The sequence below is a fragment of the Chiloscyllium plagiosum genome, chromosome 28 (assembly GCF_004010195.1).
Source record: "Chiloscyllium plagiosum isolate BGI_BamShark_2017 chromosome 28, ASM401019v2, whole genome shotgun sequence".
Taxonomy (NCBI): domain Eukaryota; kingdom Metazoa; phylum Chordata; class Chondrichthyes; order Orectolobiformes; family Hemiscylliidae; genus Chiloscyllium; species Chiloscyllium plagiosum.
In genome coordinates, this window is record NC_057737.1 from 20127819 (window position 1) to 20144831 (window position 17013).

At 40.9% G+C, this 17013-nt stretch overlaps 1 protein-coding gene across 2 annotated transcripts in view; it reads left to right on the forward strand.

Annotated features, from left to right (window-relative positions):
* phf12b (PHD finger protein 12b) overlaps positions 1-17013 on the forward strand; it is an 86544-nt gene that overhangs the window by 67976 nt on the left and 1555 nt on the right. For both annotated transcript variants that reach the window (XM_043718462.1, XM_043718463.1), the window contains 2 exons: positions 6397-6479; positions 11407-11545. In XM_043718462.1, the coding sequence (XP_043574397.1) occupies positions 6397-6479; positions 11407-11545 (222 nt within the window). The remainder of the gene's footprint in view (positions 1-6396; positions 6480-11406; positions 11546-17013) is intronic.

Genomic DNA, 17013 nt, shown 5'->3' on the forward strand with positions numbered 1-17013 from the left:
TAAGATTAAGGATGTTACAGGAGGTTTGAGGCACTGGCGAATGGATCCCTTTGTCCTCGAGGATAATACGTTTGTGGAGTACTTCTCTAGGGAATTTTGGCATTCCTAGACATGAATTCAGGCTCGGTTAATAGTCCATCTGTCCTTTGGGAAACAGCCAAAGCCTATGCCGGGGGTTAATTATTTCCTACTTTGCCAGCAGAAGGATGAGCAGCAATGTCTCAAAGCATGGTTGAAGGCAGCTGAGAAGGCTTACTTTGACAGGCCCTCATTGGTCAAACTACAGAGGATCATGCCACAGCAGTCTGTATTGAATTCCATGTTCAGGCAGATGGCAAAGAAGGAGCTTACATTTGCAAAGCAAAGGTTATATGAGCATGGTGACAGACCAGGCAAATAATTAGCATAGCTTGTCAGGAAAAGGAGTGCCCTATAAGCCATAACGGCAATATAGGGAAGGGTCTGGGAACTTAATATGTGACTCCAAAAAGATTAATGTGGCATTCCCGAGATCTTACTTTAAGTTGTATCAATCTGAGGGTTTGTGAGGAGGGATGGGCCAAAATGAAATCCTTTTAAGGATCTGGAGCTTCCGGGCATGATCCCCGAACAACAGTCCTTTCTCAATGCACCGTTATCAGAGCAAGAGGTGCAGGAAGCTGAGAGGCAGCTTCAGAGTGGAAAGGTGCCTGGTCCTGACCGACTTCCCAGCGAAATCTATAAGGAATTTATAAGCATACTGTCAGGCTAAGTGCTCATTGAGTTTAATAACTCATATAGATATGATTGTCTCCCACCATCTCTGAGAGAGGCCAATAGTTCTTTTAAGAAAAAAGGGAAGGTCCTGGAGGATTCTGCTTCGTACAAGCCAATTTCACTCCTAAATGTGGACTTGAAAATTCTCTCTAAGACTATCGCGTTAAGGCTGGAGACTGTGTTGTTAAAGAGAATCAGACTGGCTTTGTAAAGGGCTGCAGATCCTCCAATAATGTTAGGAGGCTGCTTAATGTAATTCAAGCATGTCAACAACAGTCAGTACAGGGATTGGTGATTTCTCTAGATGCAGAGAAGGCATTTGACAGAGTTGAGTGGCCATACCTTTTCTGTACTCTGGAGCAGTTTGGTTTGGGCAAAAATCTTTATAAGGTGGGGTGAAGGTTCTCTACAGTGGCCCTCTTGCTGCGGTCATCACTAATGAGGTGCATCAAGTAATTTTAATATTTTTAGGGGCAGCCGGCAGGGCTGTCCCCTTTTTTGCTTCTGCTTTTTCCATTGGCTTCCGCCAATGTTCAATCACCATTTGTAGGGATCTTAATACATCAGCTCCAGAAGTGGGGTTAAAATAACATAAGATTTTGTTGTACGCAGACGATGTCCTAATTTTTAAAATCAAATCCAGCAGTTTGTGTTTCACCTGATACAATGCATCTGCGTGTTTGGCACCTTTACAGAATGCAAGATTAATTTTGCTAAATCGGAGCCTCTGCCTATGGGTGGTCTTACGAAATGTCTTGAGGGCAAATATCGATTCCTGTTTAAGTGGTCACTGTGAGGTTTTGTGTATTTGGGCATATTCATTACTCCAGTTCTGGATCAGCTGTTCAAAGCCAATTTTGTTTAATTATTTGACAAAATCAAACAAGCTCTTCAAAGATGGGTCAGACAGCACTTATTAAGATGAATATTCTCCCCGTTTGCTATACCCTATACGGATGTTCCCTCAATTTTCAATAAGCAAATATTCAGGAGACTGGCTGGTTCAGCTCCTTTATTTGGCATCTGAAGAAGCCCCTCATTAAATTAGCTAAACTGCAGCTGCCTCTCAGATTTGGGGGGGTTGTGGAGTGGACTTCCCGGACATTAAAAACTACCAACTAGGTTCGCTTTTATCCTGCATGAGTGATTGAGCTTGTGGAGATGGTCTTTCAATATGATTAGTTATTGAAGCCTCCCTGGCAGGATGCCCCCAAACTAGATGGAGGGGGTGTGGGGATGGCCTCAGATGAGTTTGATAGACACTGGAGGGTGTAGGGGAGAGAGCCAGGTGTTGAAGTCTCCTCCGAGGCATGGGAAGATATTTGGGAAAACGCTTGAAACATATCAATTTGAAATAGGACCCATGCTTTACAGTTTCTCCACAGAAACCATTTGGCACAGGACTGTTCGTCAAAATTTAAACCAGGGGCATCTTCAACATGTTCCCAAGTGCAAGATCTGTACAGACACTCTTACCCATTGTTTCTGGTCTTGTGGTAGGCTTCAAACATACTGAAGTGCTGTGGCGGGTGCAATGGAGAGGATTTTGGGTGTAAGGGTGGAGACGGACGTGATTTCTCCTCTGCTGGGTCTGCCCAGTGTGTTCCCTGCAGACGTGCATAAGAAAAAAGCTTTTCAATATCCTCACTTTTTGTGCAAGAAAGAATGCCTTGCTAGTTTGGGTGTCCGAAAATACCCTGGGCCTGTCGGGATGGCAGAAGATTGTTATGGAGTATATTCCCTTGGATTTTCTCAAGTATAGTACACTACAAAACTGAATTTTTATTAGACATGGCAGCCCTTTTTGGAATACCTGGACACAGATTTATCTGCCACATTAACAAGGGCTTTTATATAGCTGTAATGATTGTGTTTTATGAGTCCAGTATCCAGGGAGGAGTAACTGTCAATGTATGAGTGTCTTGTTTGGCTGAGTTGAGTTATTACTATTTATTAGTTTATTGGTTATTATTTATTTAGTTTAATAGTTGGGTTTTTATTCTATATCTTTCTCTATATATTTGTACATGACTGGTTGGGTTTTTACTTTTTTGTGTTTTTTATACAGTTTTGAATTGTTTTGTATTTGTGATATTAAAAAATCTATTCTTTCAATAAAAGTATATTTTTTAAAAATGCTATTGTTACCTCCCCATTGCCAACTAATCTTCCTCCAAACATTTTAAATTAGGATATTGATTAAATTAGGGTATGAACATTTATCGTGTCTTAATACAATCACTTACCAAGCCAAAATCATATTATTTTGTTGGATGTTTAAAATAAAGTCCTAGAATCAATGAATCTCAAATTTCCTACAGTGCTTGAGCACACTCTTCAGCTTGTTAGCATTTGGCACAGCGAAGTAAAACAAAAGAGTGGAGAAACCAGTAGTACTGTGAGGAGCATTATTGAAACTAACTGAGCCACGATCTAATTGGCAAGAGGTCAAGATTAAAAAGGTAAATGTGTCACTCAAAGATTGGTGTGGGAGAAATAGGTTCAAATTCATGTGACATTGACACCAGTACTGAGAGGAAGGAAGCTATTCCAATGGGAGGGGCTCCACCTGAATCATGCTGGGACATGTATATGAAGCAAGGTAAATGAGCTACGACCGCAGGTGGAAATTGGTAGGTATGATGTTGTGGATGTCACAGACAAGGCTACAAGGGATCAGGGCTGGAAACTAAATACTCAAGGTAATGCATCCTATCAAAAGGACAGAAAGGAGGCAGGTGTGCTTTTCTAATAAGAAATGAAATTAAATAGCAAGAAGTGAAGAAGATTTGGAAGACTTAGGATTACGTGGGTAGAGTTGAGGAACTGCAGAGGAGAAAATACTTTGAGTTATGTACAGGTTCTCTAACAGTCAGAATATGGGAGATAGAAAAGGAGGGATATCAATATGCAGGAAAACATGGAAAATCAGATTGGTGGATCCCAAGAAAAAGAATTCATGAAATGTCTGAGATGGGTTGTTTTTTTTTTTGAGCAGCTTGTGATAGAGCCCATTAGGGAACAGACAGTTCTGGGTTTGGTAATGTGTAATGGGGCAAACTTGATTAGAGTTTCAGGTGAGGGACCTCCTCAGGGGCTTTGACTGTAATGTGATAGAAATCACTCTGTAGTGTGAGAGGAAGAAGCTGGAATCAGATGTTAACAGTGTTAGAATTGAGTAAAGGTAGCTCCAAAAACATGAGGGAGGAGCTGGCTGGAGTTGATTGGAAGGAGAGCCTTGTCGGGAAGATGGTAGAGCCATCATGCAGGAGCTTTTGGGGGTAATTCAGAAGGCACAGCAGAAATTCTTACCAAGGAAGAGGAAACGTACACGAAGGGGAGTACAAGGCAACTATGACTAACAAGGGAAAGCAAGGACAGCAGGAAAGAAAAATCATACATTGTGGTGGTGATTAGTGGAAGGCCAGTGGCTTGTGAAGACTTTAAAAGCCAGCAGAGGGCACTTAAAGAAAAAGTAATTGGGGAGAAGAAGCTGAACTATGCGAGTAAGCTAGCTAGTAATAAAACAGTTAGAAGAGTTTGTTTTAGATCTGTAAAAGGTAAGAGAAAAGAAGATGTGGACATTGGACTGCTAGACAATAACACTGGAGAAATAGTAATGGGAAGAAAGAAATGGCCAAGGAACTGAATAGGTACTTTGCATCAGTAGCATACCAGAACTTGATATTCAGGGAGCAGAAGTGAGTATAGAGACCATCACTAAGGAGAAAATGCTGGGGAAACTGAAAGGTCTGAAGGTGGGTAAACCATCCAGACCAGATGGTCTACATAAAAACCAAAAGATCTGCGGATGCTAGAAATGAAAAACAAATTGTTGGAAAAGCTCAGCAGGTCTGACAGCATCTGTGAAAAGAAATCATTAACTCTGATTTCTCTTCACAGATCTGCTGAGCTTTTCCTGTTTTTGTTTCAGATGGACTACATCCCAAAGTTCTGAAGATGATAGCTGAGGAAATTATGGAGGCATTGGTGGTGATCTTTCAGGAATTGCTGGAGTTGGGGAGAATCCCAGAGGCTTGCAAGATAGCTAATGTAACATCCCTATTTAAGAAGGGAGGGAGAGAGGCAGAAGTCAGGAAATTATAGGCCAGTTTGCCTAATCTCAATCCTTACTAGAGATTAGATTGCAGAATACTTGGAAGACCATGGAAAAGTAAGGCTGAGTTAGCATGGCTTCAACAAGAGGTCATTCCTGAAAAATCCATTAGAATCTTTTGAGGAGGTAATGAGCAAGTTAGACAAAGAAGAGCCGGTGAACACAATATGTTTGGATTTCCAAAAGATCTTTGACAAGTGATGCACTGGAGGCACCTTAAACAGGATAAGAGCCCATGCTGTCAGGGGCAAGAAACTGGAATGCATCGAGGATTGGCTGGCTGCAGAAGGCAGTGTGTGTGAATAAAGGGGTCTTTTTCAGGAAGGCAACTTGATTAATCCAGTTCTGCAGTTATTGCTAAGTTTGCAGATGACACTGACGCAGGGATAGTGTTGAGGTGGGAAGGCTGCAGTAGAGTTTGCGCAGGCTAGGCAAGTGAGCAAAGAAATATAAGATGAGAGTGTGTGGCTATGTGCTTTGGTCGAAAGAGTACAGGCAAAGGTTATTTTCTATATAGGAAAAGGCTTTGGAAATCTGAAGCATAAAGGGACTTGAGAATCCTGAACTAGGATGCCTATGATTAGCATGCTCATTCAGTTGGCATATAGGAAGGCAAATGCAATGCGAGCAATCATTTCAAGAGGGCGAGAATACAAAAGTAGGCATGTACTGCTGAGGCTGAAAAAAGCTCTGGTTATATTAGAATGTTGTGAGCAGTTTTGGGGCCCGTATCTAAGGAAAGATGAGCTAATCTTGAAGAGGTCTTAAGGAGGTTTATACAAATGATCATGGAGATAGATGGCTTCTCATATGAGTAAAGGTTGAGTCCTCTGGGTCTGTACTCGATGGAGTTTAGAAAGATGATGGGAGATTTCATTGAGACTTAGAGAATACTGAGAGGCCTGGATACAGTGCATGTGGAGAAGGTGTTTCCACTAGTAGGAGAAACTAGGACCAGAGGACACAACAATGACCCTTTAGAACTGAAATGAGGAGGGTGAGGGGTGGCATGATGGGGACAGTGGCTTGAAAGTGTAGTGTTTGGTCATTTTAGAAGGGGGAGGCAAAGTTGAACTGCAGGGAATGGTCCAGGAACATTGTTGTGGGTGCTATTGTTTGAGATGTTTGTATCAGGAAAGAGCAGACAGGCTGAGCCAAGTCAGGAGCTGGCCATTTGAGAGAAGTAAGAGTTCAGGAGTTAATAGGAAGTCTGAATGGAAGTGAGAAGTGGTGAGTTATAGTGAGAAGAATGGGGAGAGTTTTAAAAGAAAAGCACAGCATGTGAATTAATGAGATGTCATTTGTCTGTAATCGTGCAATGATTGCTTTCCTCCTTTAACAGACTCCTAAAACCTACCTTTTTGACTAAGCATTTGGTTATTTGACCTTTGTTCCATGTTATGTTTTTTTATTTAAATTCCATTGAATCTGTGCAGTTTGTTTATGATTCTAATTGTCAAATATTTCAAGTAAAAGGCACACTAATTGTAACGGATTTATTTTTCTTGTGTTTTTCTTTTCAGGTGCCGATATGGATGTGTGCCTTATAAATTATGGACATTGTAATTATGTTTCTGGCAAACATGCGTGCATATTCTATGATGAGGTAAGGTTCATGATTCTGAGTTCTGTCTTCTCTCTCAGAAAAAGAAAGCAAAAATAAGTTGTTAAATGTACAATGCACTTGGGACAGCATCTCAAATTAGTCAGAAGTTGTGAATGATTGTAATACTTAACTGGTTTAGCAGCAAGCTGTATTAGCTGATGTCATTCTTACTAATCCATTTGATACAACAAAGGTGTGAAAGATCCAGTTATAAGAACACAATAAGTGATAAGAAATAGAAGCAGAAGTAGCCCCTCAAGCCTGCTCTGCCATTCAGTCAGATCATGGCTGATTTTCTATTTCAGCTCCACTTTGTCAACTCCATTCCTCTTTACCTTGATTCTCTCATATCTAATTAGTGTCTTACTCTGCAGTTCTTTTGTATTATTAAGGTGAAATCAGATTGTAATTGCAAATTTAAGAAGTTAGAGCCTTTGACTGAGAATGCTCTTCCATTTGCCTTAATGACTGATGCTGATTACTAAGTTTTGCTCATTTGCATGCTCAGGTACTGTTTTAACTGTATTTGAACCAGCTGTTTGACTTAGAACAATTCACCTCTGTGCACCTGTGATCTTTGAAGTATCATGCGAAAGAAAAGTTTAAGTAGAATTCAGTTTCACATTTGCACTTACAGGAAAGCTTGAGAAAGTATCATTAAATTAAGTACGATATTTACATGCCAAAGGAACTGATTAGAATTGTCTGTGCTTGACACTGATGTCTTGGGTGAAACTGGTTTAATTAGCAGTAAACTGTGAGTGATAAAAGGCCAAAACAATTGGACAGATACTCTGGCAAAAAGTAAAAGATGATCATGTCCTTGCCAGCTGAATGAACTACCCACCTACTCTAAACCACTTCTCAGCACTTGCTCTGTACCCTGCATATTTACAGGTGTTCAGGTGTAAATCCACATTTCTTAAATAAGTTGAATGTTACTGCCTCATCTCCTAAACTGGCAGCGAATTCCAAGCGCACCCTCTGCATAAGAGTTTTCTGTTCTATGTTGTATCTAATCCTCCTTCCCATCACCTTAAATTGGTACCCCTGATGATTGACCTTTTCACTAGGGGAAACAGGTCTTTTGTATCTACTGTATCCAAACTCCTCATCTAATGCCATAAGACTTAAAAGCAAGAGTGCACCACTCAGTCCATTGAGTATGTCATTTGGTGAGATCATGGCTGATTTTATAATCCTCAACTCCACTTTCCAGCCTTATTTTCCATAATCAATGCTTTTACTGATTAAGTACATTCAAGGCTGAGAGAGAGATTTTTAACGTACAGCCTTGTGCAAAAACAAATTGCACAGATTTGTTACTTTTTTTTAGATTAGATTAGATTACTTACAGTGTGGAAACAGGCCCTTCGGCCCAACAAGTCCACACCGACCCGCCGAAGCGTAACCCACCCAGACCCATTCTCCTACATTTACTCTAGTGAAGAAATTCCTCCTTACCTCTATTCTAACCCCTTACTCCACTCTCTGGCCCCACATGGGAAAATAGCCTTTCTGCGTCTACATTGTCAAGTCGTCTTCGAATCTTATGTTTTAATAAGGTCACCTTTCTTTCAACTAAACTCCAGTGAATACAGGCCTGACTGACTCAAACTCTCTTCATTAAACAGTCCATCCATACCCTGGATCAACCTAGTTAACCTTCTCTGAATTGCTTCCAGTGCTAATATGCCTTTCCTTAGATAAGGGTTCCAAAACTCTTCACGCTATTCAAGCAATGGTCTGAATTTTAGTTTTACCTAAACCTCCTGTTTTTATACTTTTGTTACCTTTGGAAATAAAGGGTAGGAGCTTATTTGCCTTTCTTATTATTGGCTGAAGTTGGATACTAGCGTTTTGTGATTTGTACACAGTCTCCCAAATTCCTCTCTTGCAGTTTTATAGTCTTTATCCATTTAATATTCAGCTCCTCATACTTTCTACCAAAGTGCATAGCCTCACATTTTCCCACATTATATTTTATTTGCTAAATTTTTGCCTACCTGCTTAATCTCATATATCTCTGCAGTCTGTTGTCCTTATCACTTGCCTTTCCACCTGTTTTTGTATCATCCCCTAACTTGGCAATTGTCCTTTCACTTCCCTCATCTTCTTCATTAATATATTATAAATAATTGTGGTCCCAACACTGATCCCTGTGGCACTCCACTAGTTAGGCTGCACTCCTGGAAGTTCCCCTCTTATCCTAACTTGTGTCTTGTATTAGACAGCCACTCCTCTATCCATGTTAATAAAAGGTAAAGTCAAATTCTTGCTCACTCATTAGAGAGACAACTGGTGATTGTTTAACCTGAGGGTCACCATATCTCAGGCAAGGAAGAAGAGTCCTTCATCTGGTGCTGGAATTGAACCCATGCTGTTGTAGTTACTCTGTCAACTGAGCGAACTAATAAACTACCTCCAACACCATGGGCATTTATCTTGTTAAGTAGTCAAACATATAACTTGCCAAATGTTTCTGAAAATCCAAATATATTACATCCCCTGCTTCCCCTTTGTGCTGCTTATTTCCTCAAAGTATTCTAGTAAATTTGTTAGGTATTTATTTTCCCCTTCATGAGGTCATGCTGACTGTGCTTATCATCTTCCTCTTTATTATTATTTTTTGGTTATCTTTTGGTTTATAAAATGTCCCCAATCATCTAGTTTACCTGTAATTTTTGCCGCATTGTTTTTTTCTTTCAATTTGGTGCTATCCTTAACTTACCTGGTTAACCATAGTTGGCTTATTTCTTCTTGGATTCTCCCTTTTTCACTGGGATATTTGCTATGATCTATAAACTAGTTTCTTAAACATATGGCTTTGTTTCTTGCATGTCTTTGCTACTTAACCCTTTTCCCAGTCTTCTCCAGCTAGTTCTGCCCTCATTCTTTTGTAATTACCGTTACTTAAGTTTAGCTTTCTTGTTTCCAACTCCAGTTCCTCCTCCTCAAATTCTACAATTTCAATTAATTCAACTCTCAAACTTTACTGTCCTCAGAAAGACAATCTTAGCCTCTGCAATCCTTTTTCATAGCTGCTGTTTTTTATGCCCTGGCAATATTGTTGTCAATCTCCTCTGTACTATCTGAAGAGCAATTCTGTCCCGACTGGAATGTGATGACAAGAACAATTCACAAAAACTCCAACTGTGGCCTAAGCAGTGTCTTCCTTGGTTCAAGCACTACATTGCTGCTTTTGTATTCAGTACCTTGCCCAAAGAATTAAAGTAACCTGTGCTGCCTTTATCATCGTTCATCAGCCAGTCTGTCCTATTGCCTGCAGGGAACTGTGGACATGGACTCCTAGGGCTCTCTCTTCCACAACCTTGTTCCATGTCCTCCCATTTGTTGCATGCTCCTTTGCTTTGTTTCCCCTCTCCACTTACTCATTCAACCAAAACATCCTGAAATTCACAGCGATCATCTGGGCTAAAACTACCTGATCAGTTTTTGTACTATCTGCAAATTTCTCAGTCATGCTACCGTGTTTCAGTCTAAATTATTATTTTAAAAATGATCATGTGCCCTGTGGAACACAGCCAGAAGCTGCTTTCAATTTAAATTAATAGCTAAAATTACCATAGTCTTACTAGACCATAGGGCTATGCTGTCATGAGAGAGATGACTGGTGAGGATTTCACCTGAGGGTCACTACGCCTCAGCTCAAAGGGGAGGTTGAGAAGTAGGTTTCTTTTGTGGTAACCTTTATCTGGTGCAGGAATTGGTATACTCTGCATTGCAACAAGCTGTCCTGTCAAATGAGCTAACCAACCCTGTAAGTAATGAAAGTTAATCTTCAAGTGATTTGTGAATCAGTAACAAAGTTAATATTTGTTACTGAAAAATAAATGGAGATAATAGATTCGTTAGGTGGCATGTTATCAGAATACAGAATATATTTTATTTGGGTAACTAATGAAGCCATACTTAGTGTAATATTTTTACTGAACTATTAATAAGGCAGAGAAAGAGGAAATGGGTTAATTATCCCCCTGGGAGACCAATGTAGATTGGTCAGTAATGCAAAAATGAATTTTTGATGTTAAATTGCCAGTTGCCATTTTCTTTGAGATGGGCTATATGATTATTGCACTCAGTGAATGTCCAATTCATAACACCTTACCAAAGTTTGAGGAAGATAAATATTAGCTGATGAACTTAATGTAGCTTGTTGCTGAAAAATGTAGCTTATAACATCCTGTTCCTGTAGCAGCTTGACTTTCTCTTAGAAGGACAAAAGAGACCAGACTGGTGAAAACCAGAGCTTTGGGTGATGATCTAAATCATTATAGCATTATAGTTACCCTGTGTCTGCCAGTAATCTTTGTTTGAATTTTTTCAGGATATTTAGTCCTAAAGATGCTATCCAGTTGACTAGCTGTTGGCAAGGCAAATGTCTGATTTTAATGAGAATGTTATCTTTTATGCAGAAAAAAAATGCAAGTAAGCAGAAAGACTGGGTATGAACAGGAACAAATCTCAATTAAGCTTTTAGTAGGGAAAATGTAAATATTTAGTGTGTCAGTGTTGAAATGTCTTTGTGCTTTTAGCTATTAAATGAAGTTGTAAATGAAAGAATAATTACAATCAAATCATATATCTGATTTGACAGTGAGTCACCTTGTAGCCTGTAGTTTAGAAATATCTGTTTTGTTTGAGCAGAGGTAATTAAAACTCATACCATTTATAGTGGAAACTAGATAAGTAAAGTAGCTTTGTTTGTTGAGGGTTTACCTGTTATCTATCTGTTTACTTTTCCTACGCTCAGTCGGGTAATGGTTTACACGACTTATTAATTTGTCTCCATTTAACTTGAACTGTGAAGTACTGAATTGCCAACAAAAGGAATGATTTAGTATAAAAAGTAATTAAGCATTTGTTGCTGTTAAACATTTTGGTAAATTCTTGTCTTTGTTTTTAGAACACAAAACACTATGAATTGTTAAACTACAGTGAGCATGGAACAACAGTTGACAATGTTCTGTATTCGTGTGACTTCTCAGAAAAGACTTCTCCTACTCCACCAAGCAGTATTGTTGCCAAAGTTCAAAGTGTAATAAGTAAGTGTGTTTTCACAATTTTTCTGTTTGTTCACGGGTAATGGGTTTTGCTAACTTAGCCAGCATTAATTGTTCATCACTGATTGACCTTGAAAGTGGTGAGGTGCCTTCTTGAACTGCTGCAGTCCTCTGGGTGAAGTGGGTAGATATGCTAACAGTGCTGCTAGGTGGGTAATCCAGGATTTGACCCAGTGATGGTGAAGGAATGGCAGTGTAGTTCTAAATTAGGAAGGTGTATGGCTTCGAGGGAAACTTGAAGGTGGTGGTACTCCCATTTGTCTGCTGCCTTTGTTCTAGATGATAGAAGTTATGGGATTGGAAGGTCCTGTCAAAAAACAATGGTGAGTTGCTGCAGTGCATCTCAGTGATGATCTGCAGTACTGCCACTTTGCATTAGTGGTAGCTGGAGAGAATATTAAAGTTTGGTGGCCAGTGAAACACACTGCTGAGCATCCAGGCAAGTGAAGAATACTCCTTCACTCTGCAGACTTGTCTATATAGTTGGTTGGCTGGCTTTGGAAGTCATTAGGTAAATTAATGCACAATTCCTAGCCTCTGTCCTGATCTCGTAGCCACTTTATATACCTGGTCTGCGTTTACATTTCTGGTCAATGATAATTTGTTGTTTGTTGGGGGTTTCAACAATGATTATACCATTGAAAATCCAGAGGCGATGGTTAATTTCTCTCTTGTTCAAAACGGTCATTGTCTGGCACTTGTGTGATGAAATTGCCTCTAATCAGCCCAGTCCTGGATGCTGTCTAGTATATTTGCTGCAAATAAATACAGGTGGCTTCAGTATCTGAGGAGTTGTGAATGATTCTGAACATTGCACAATCATCGATGATCTTAAGATGGAAAAACGTATCAAGGAATCAACTGAAGATGGTTCAATCTCTGTCATTGCCCTGAGGAATTCCTACAGCAATACCCTGAGACTGAGCTGATTGACCTCCATACAACCACCTTCCTTTGTGCTAGGTGTGACTCTCTAACCAGTGGAGAGGTCTCTGTCTGATTTCCATTTAATTGCTGTTTTGCTTGAGTTCCTTGATGCTATAATCTATCAAATGCCTGCCTTCATGTCAAGAGCAATGACACTCATTCCCCACCCTTGGAATTCAGCTCCTTTGTCCATCTTGGACCAAGCCTTATGTGATCAGGAGCTGAGCAGCTGCTCATCATCTTGGATGTTGGTGGGGTAGTGGTATAGGTGGTAATCAACAGGAGGTTACTGCCCATTGATAACAAAAAGCTTCATGGTCTCCAGCATTTGTGTTGAAGATGCCCAGGGAAACTTTCTCCCATTGTGTACCACTGTGCTACTATCTCTGGATGGTCTGTTCTGGTGGAGCAGGACACTGCAATCTGATGGTAGCAACTGGGACTTTGTAAGATATGATTTTGTGATTGTGACTGTGTAAGCTGTTGCTTGACTATGTTGAAAATTTGGCCCAAGACCCCAGAAGTTTGTCAGGAGGACTTTGCGAGGTCAACAATACTTGGTTTGCTATTGTCACTTCTGATGCTAAGTTTGTCAAGTGGTCTGTTTGGTTCAATTCTTTTTCCTAAGTTTTGTAGCAGTTTGGTACAGTGAATGGCTTGCATAGCTATTTCAGGGGGACACTTAAAAATCTCCACATTTGCTTTGCATCTGGAGTCACATGCAGGTTTTTTAAAAATTCATTTGTGGGATGTGGGCGTCTCTAGCTGGCCAGCATTAATTGCCTGTCCTTAGTTGCCCTGAGCTGCTGCCTTGAATCACTGCAGTCCACCTGCTGTGGTTTAATTCACAGTGCCATTAGGAAGGGAGATCCAGGATGTTGACCCAGTGACGGTGAAGGAAACATGATATATTTCCAAGTCAAGGTGATTAGTGGCTTGGAGGGGAACTTGAAGGTGGTGGTGTTCCCATGTATATGCTGCCCTTTCCTTCTAGAAGAAAGTAGTCATGCGTTTGGAAGGTGAGATCTGAGAATGTTTGAATTTCTGTAGTGCATCTCATAGTATGCATTGCTGCTACTGAGTGTCGGTGGTGGAGGGAGTGGTTGCTTGTGGACATAGTGCCAATCAAGTGGGCTGCTTTGTCCTGGATGGTGTCCAGTTTCTTGAGTCTTGTTGGGGCTGTCCTCATCCAGGCAAGTGGAGGTATTCCATCACAGTCCTGATCTCTGCCTTGTAGATGGTTGACTGGTTTTGGGGAGGCAGGAGGTTAATTACTCGCTGCAGTATTTCTAGCCTCTGACCTGCTCTTATAACCACTGTTTGTGGTGATTCCAGTTGAGTTTCTGGTCAATGATAACTCCCAGGATTTTGATAGTGGGGGATTCAGTGATGGTACACTATTGAACGTCAAGAGGCAGAGGTTAGGTTGTCTCCTATTGGTGATAGCCATAGCCTGGTATTTTTGTGGGGCGAGTGTTGCTTGCCACTTGTCACCCCAAGGCTGGATATTGTTCAGATCTTTTTTGCATTTTAACATGGACTGCTTCAGTATCATAGGAGTTACAAATGGTGCTGAACATTGTGCAGTCATCAGGGAGCATCTCCACTTCTGACCCTGGAGGGAAGGTCATTGATGAAGCAGCTGAAGATGGTTGGGCCTAGGACACTATCCTCAGGAACTCCTGCAGAGATGTTCTGGAGCTGAAATGACAGACCTCCAACAACCACAACCGTCTTCCTGTGTGTCATAATGACTCCAAACATCAGAGAGTTTGCCCCGTGAAGCCCATTGATTCCAGTTTTGCTAGGGCTCCTTGATTCCACACTTTGTCAAATGCAACCTTGATGTCAAGGCCTGTCATTTATACCTCCTCTCTAGAATTTAGCTCTTTTGTCCATGTTTGAACCAAGGCTGTAATGAGATCAGGAGCTAAGTGGTCCTGGCAGAACCCAGTTGGTGTCACTGAGCAAGTTATTGCTGAGCGGGTGCTGTTTCATGGCATTGTTAATCCATCATCTTACTGATGATAATTGGTTGGATTGAATTTGTTCTGCTTTTTATGTGCAGGCCATATCTGGGTAATATATTACATTGTCAGCTAGGTGCCAGTTTTGTAACTGTATTGGAACAGCTTGACTGGGGGAGTGGCAAGTTCTGGAACACAAGTCTTTAGTACTGTTGCTGGAATGTTGTCAGGGCCTCAATAACTAGTCATCCAGGGTTCCCTACTCCTGCCAGCCTTACCCTTCACTCTTAACAGGAACATGCTGGCCCTTAACTTTCATTAACTCAGTTTTGAAACCTTCCACTTACCAGATGTCCCTTTGCCTGCAAACAGCCTTGCCCATCAACTTTTGAAAGTTTCTAAGACTATCAAAATTGGCCTTGCCTAAATTTAGAACTTTACCTTATGGATCAGGTCTGTCCTTTTCCTCAGGTATTTTAAAACTAATGGAAATATGGTTACTGGTCCTAAAGTGCTCCCCCACTAATGCTTATGTCACTTGCCCTGCCTTATTTCCTAAGAAGAGGTCAAGTTTTGCCACTTCTCTAGCAGGGCCATCCACATACTGCGTGAGAGAGTCTTCCTGAACACCCTTAACAAATTACTTTTCATCCAAGCCCTTGACACTATGGCAGTCCCAGTCGATGTTACGAAAGTTAAAGTCCCCTACTATTACAAGCTGCTTATTCCTGCAACTATCTGGGATCTCCTTACATAATTGCTCCTCATTCTCCTGATGCCTTCTGCCTAAATATTTCTATGAAAACTTCAGCCTTATCTTTTGCATTCTTATGCTGGGCTCTTCTGTTATTGAGGATGGGCATATTTGTGGAGCCATCTCCTCCAGTGAGTTGTTTAATTGTCCACCCCCATTTATAACTGGATGGTGGCAGGACTGCAGAGCATAGGTCTAATCTGTTGGTTGTGGGATTTTTTTTAACTCTGTCTATCGCTCACTACTTTTGTTTAACATGCAAATAGTCCGGTTTGGTGACTTCACTAGGTTGACACCTTGTCCTTAGGTATTCCTGGTGCTGCTCCTGGCATGCCCTCCTGCACTCTCCATTGAACTAGGGTTGATCCCCTGGCTTGATTGTAATGATTGAATGTGGAATATGTCAGCTATTTGAGTACATTTCTGCTATTGATAGCCCACAATGCCTCATGGATATCCAGTCTTGAGTTGCTAGGTCTGTTTGAAGTCTGTCCCATTTAGCACTGTGATAGTGCCTCACAACATGGAGGTTATTCTCAATCTGAAGACAGGACTTTGTGTCCACAAGAACTGTGTATTGGTTGCTTTTACCAATATTGTCATGGACAGATGCATCTACAGCTGACAGATTGGAAAGGAAGAGGTCAAGTTTGTTTTCCCCTCTTATTGGTTCCCTCACCGTTTGCCGCAGACCCAGTCAAGCAGCAATGTCCTCTAGGACCAGATCAGCTCAATAAATAATACCTGTGTCAAGTCACTTTTGATGGTGGACATTAAAATCCTCCTCCCCACCCCAGAGTACATTTTGTGTCCATACCATCCTCCATTCTTCCTGTGTTTTTCAAAATGAGGGAGTACCAATTCATCAGCTGAGGGAGGATGGTATGTGGTAATCAGCAGGAGATTTCCTTGCCCATATTCAACCTGAAGCCACAAGACTGCATGGGGCTTGGAGTTAATGTTGACGACTCCCAGGGCAACTCCCTCTTCACTGTGCTGTCACCTCTGCTGGGTTTGTCCTGCCAGTGGTACAGGACACTGAGGAATGGTGGTGTCAGTAAGGTTTGATTCTGTGAGTATGACCATGTCAGGCTGTTTAATTAGTCTGTAAGACAACACTCCCAATTTTGGCACTCATCCCCAGATGTTAGTACAGAGGACTTTGCAGGGTCCACAAGGCTGTTTCTGCCATTGTCTATTCCAGTGCCTAGGTTGATGCCAAGTGATCCGTCCAGTTTCATTTCTTTGAGACCTTGTAGCAATTGGTACAACTGGCTTGCCATGCCATTTCATGAAAGCAATTGAGAGTCAACCACATTGCTATGTATACCAAACCAGGTCAGGATGGCAGATTTCCTGAAGGACATTAATGAACTAGCTGACAATCGACTGTGATTTCATGGTCATCAGTAGATTCTTAATTCCAGGTTTTACTTTTTATTGAATTCAGATTCCACCATCTTCCATGGTGATATTTAAATTCAGGTCCCCAAAACATTAGCTGAGTTTCTGGATTAGTAGTCCAGTGATAATACCTGGTAGGTGAGGCCAGACAAGGAAAGTACAGTAGATTACTTTCCCGAAAGGACATTAGTTTCTGAAATAAAAATGAATGAATAAGAAACAACTTAGGACAGTGTACAACAATACAAATCAGCCATTAATCCCCTCAGCAGTGTTTCAAACAAGAAGGACTTTGAGTAGTGAAATAATTGTGAAAAACCAAATATGTGGCACAAGAAAACTGTTCTGGACAACAGGAACATCATAATGTTGATTTAAAATCCTCATTTTCAGATAAA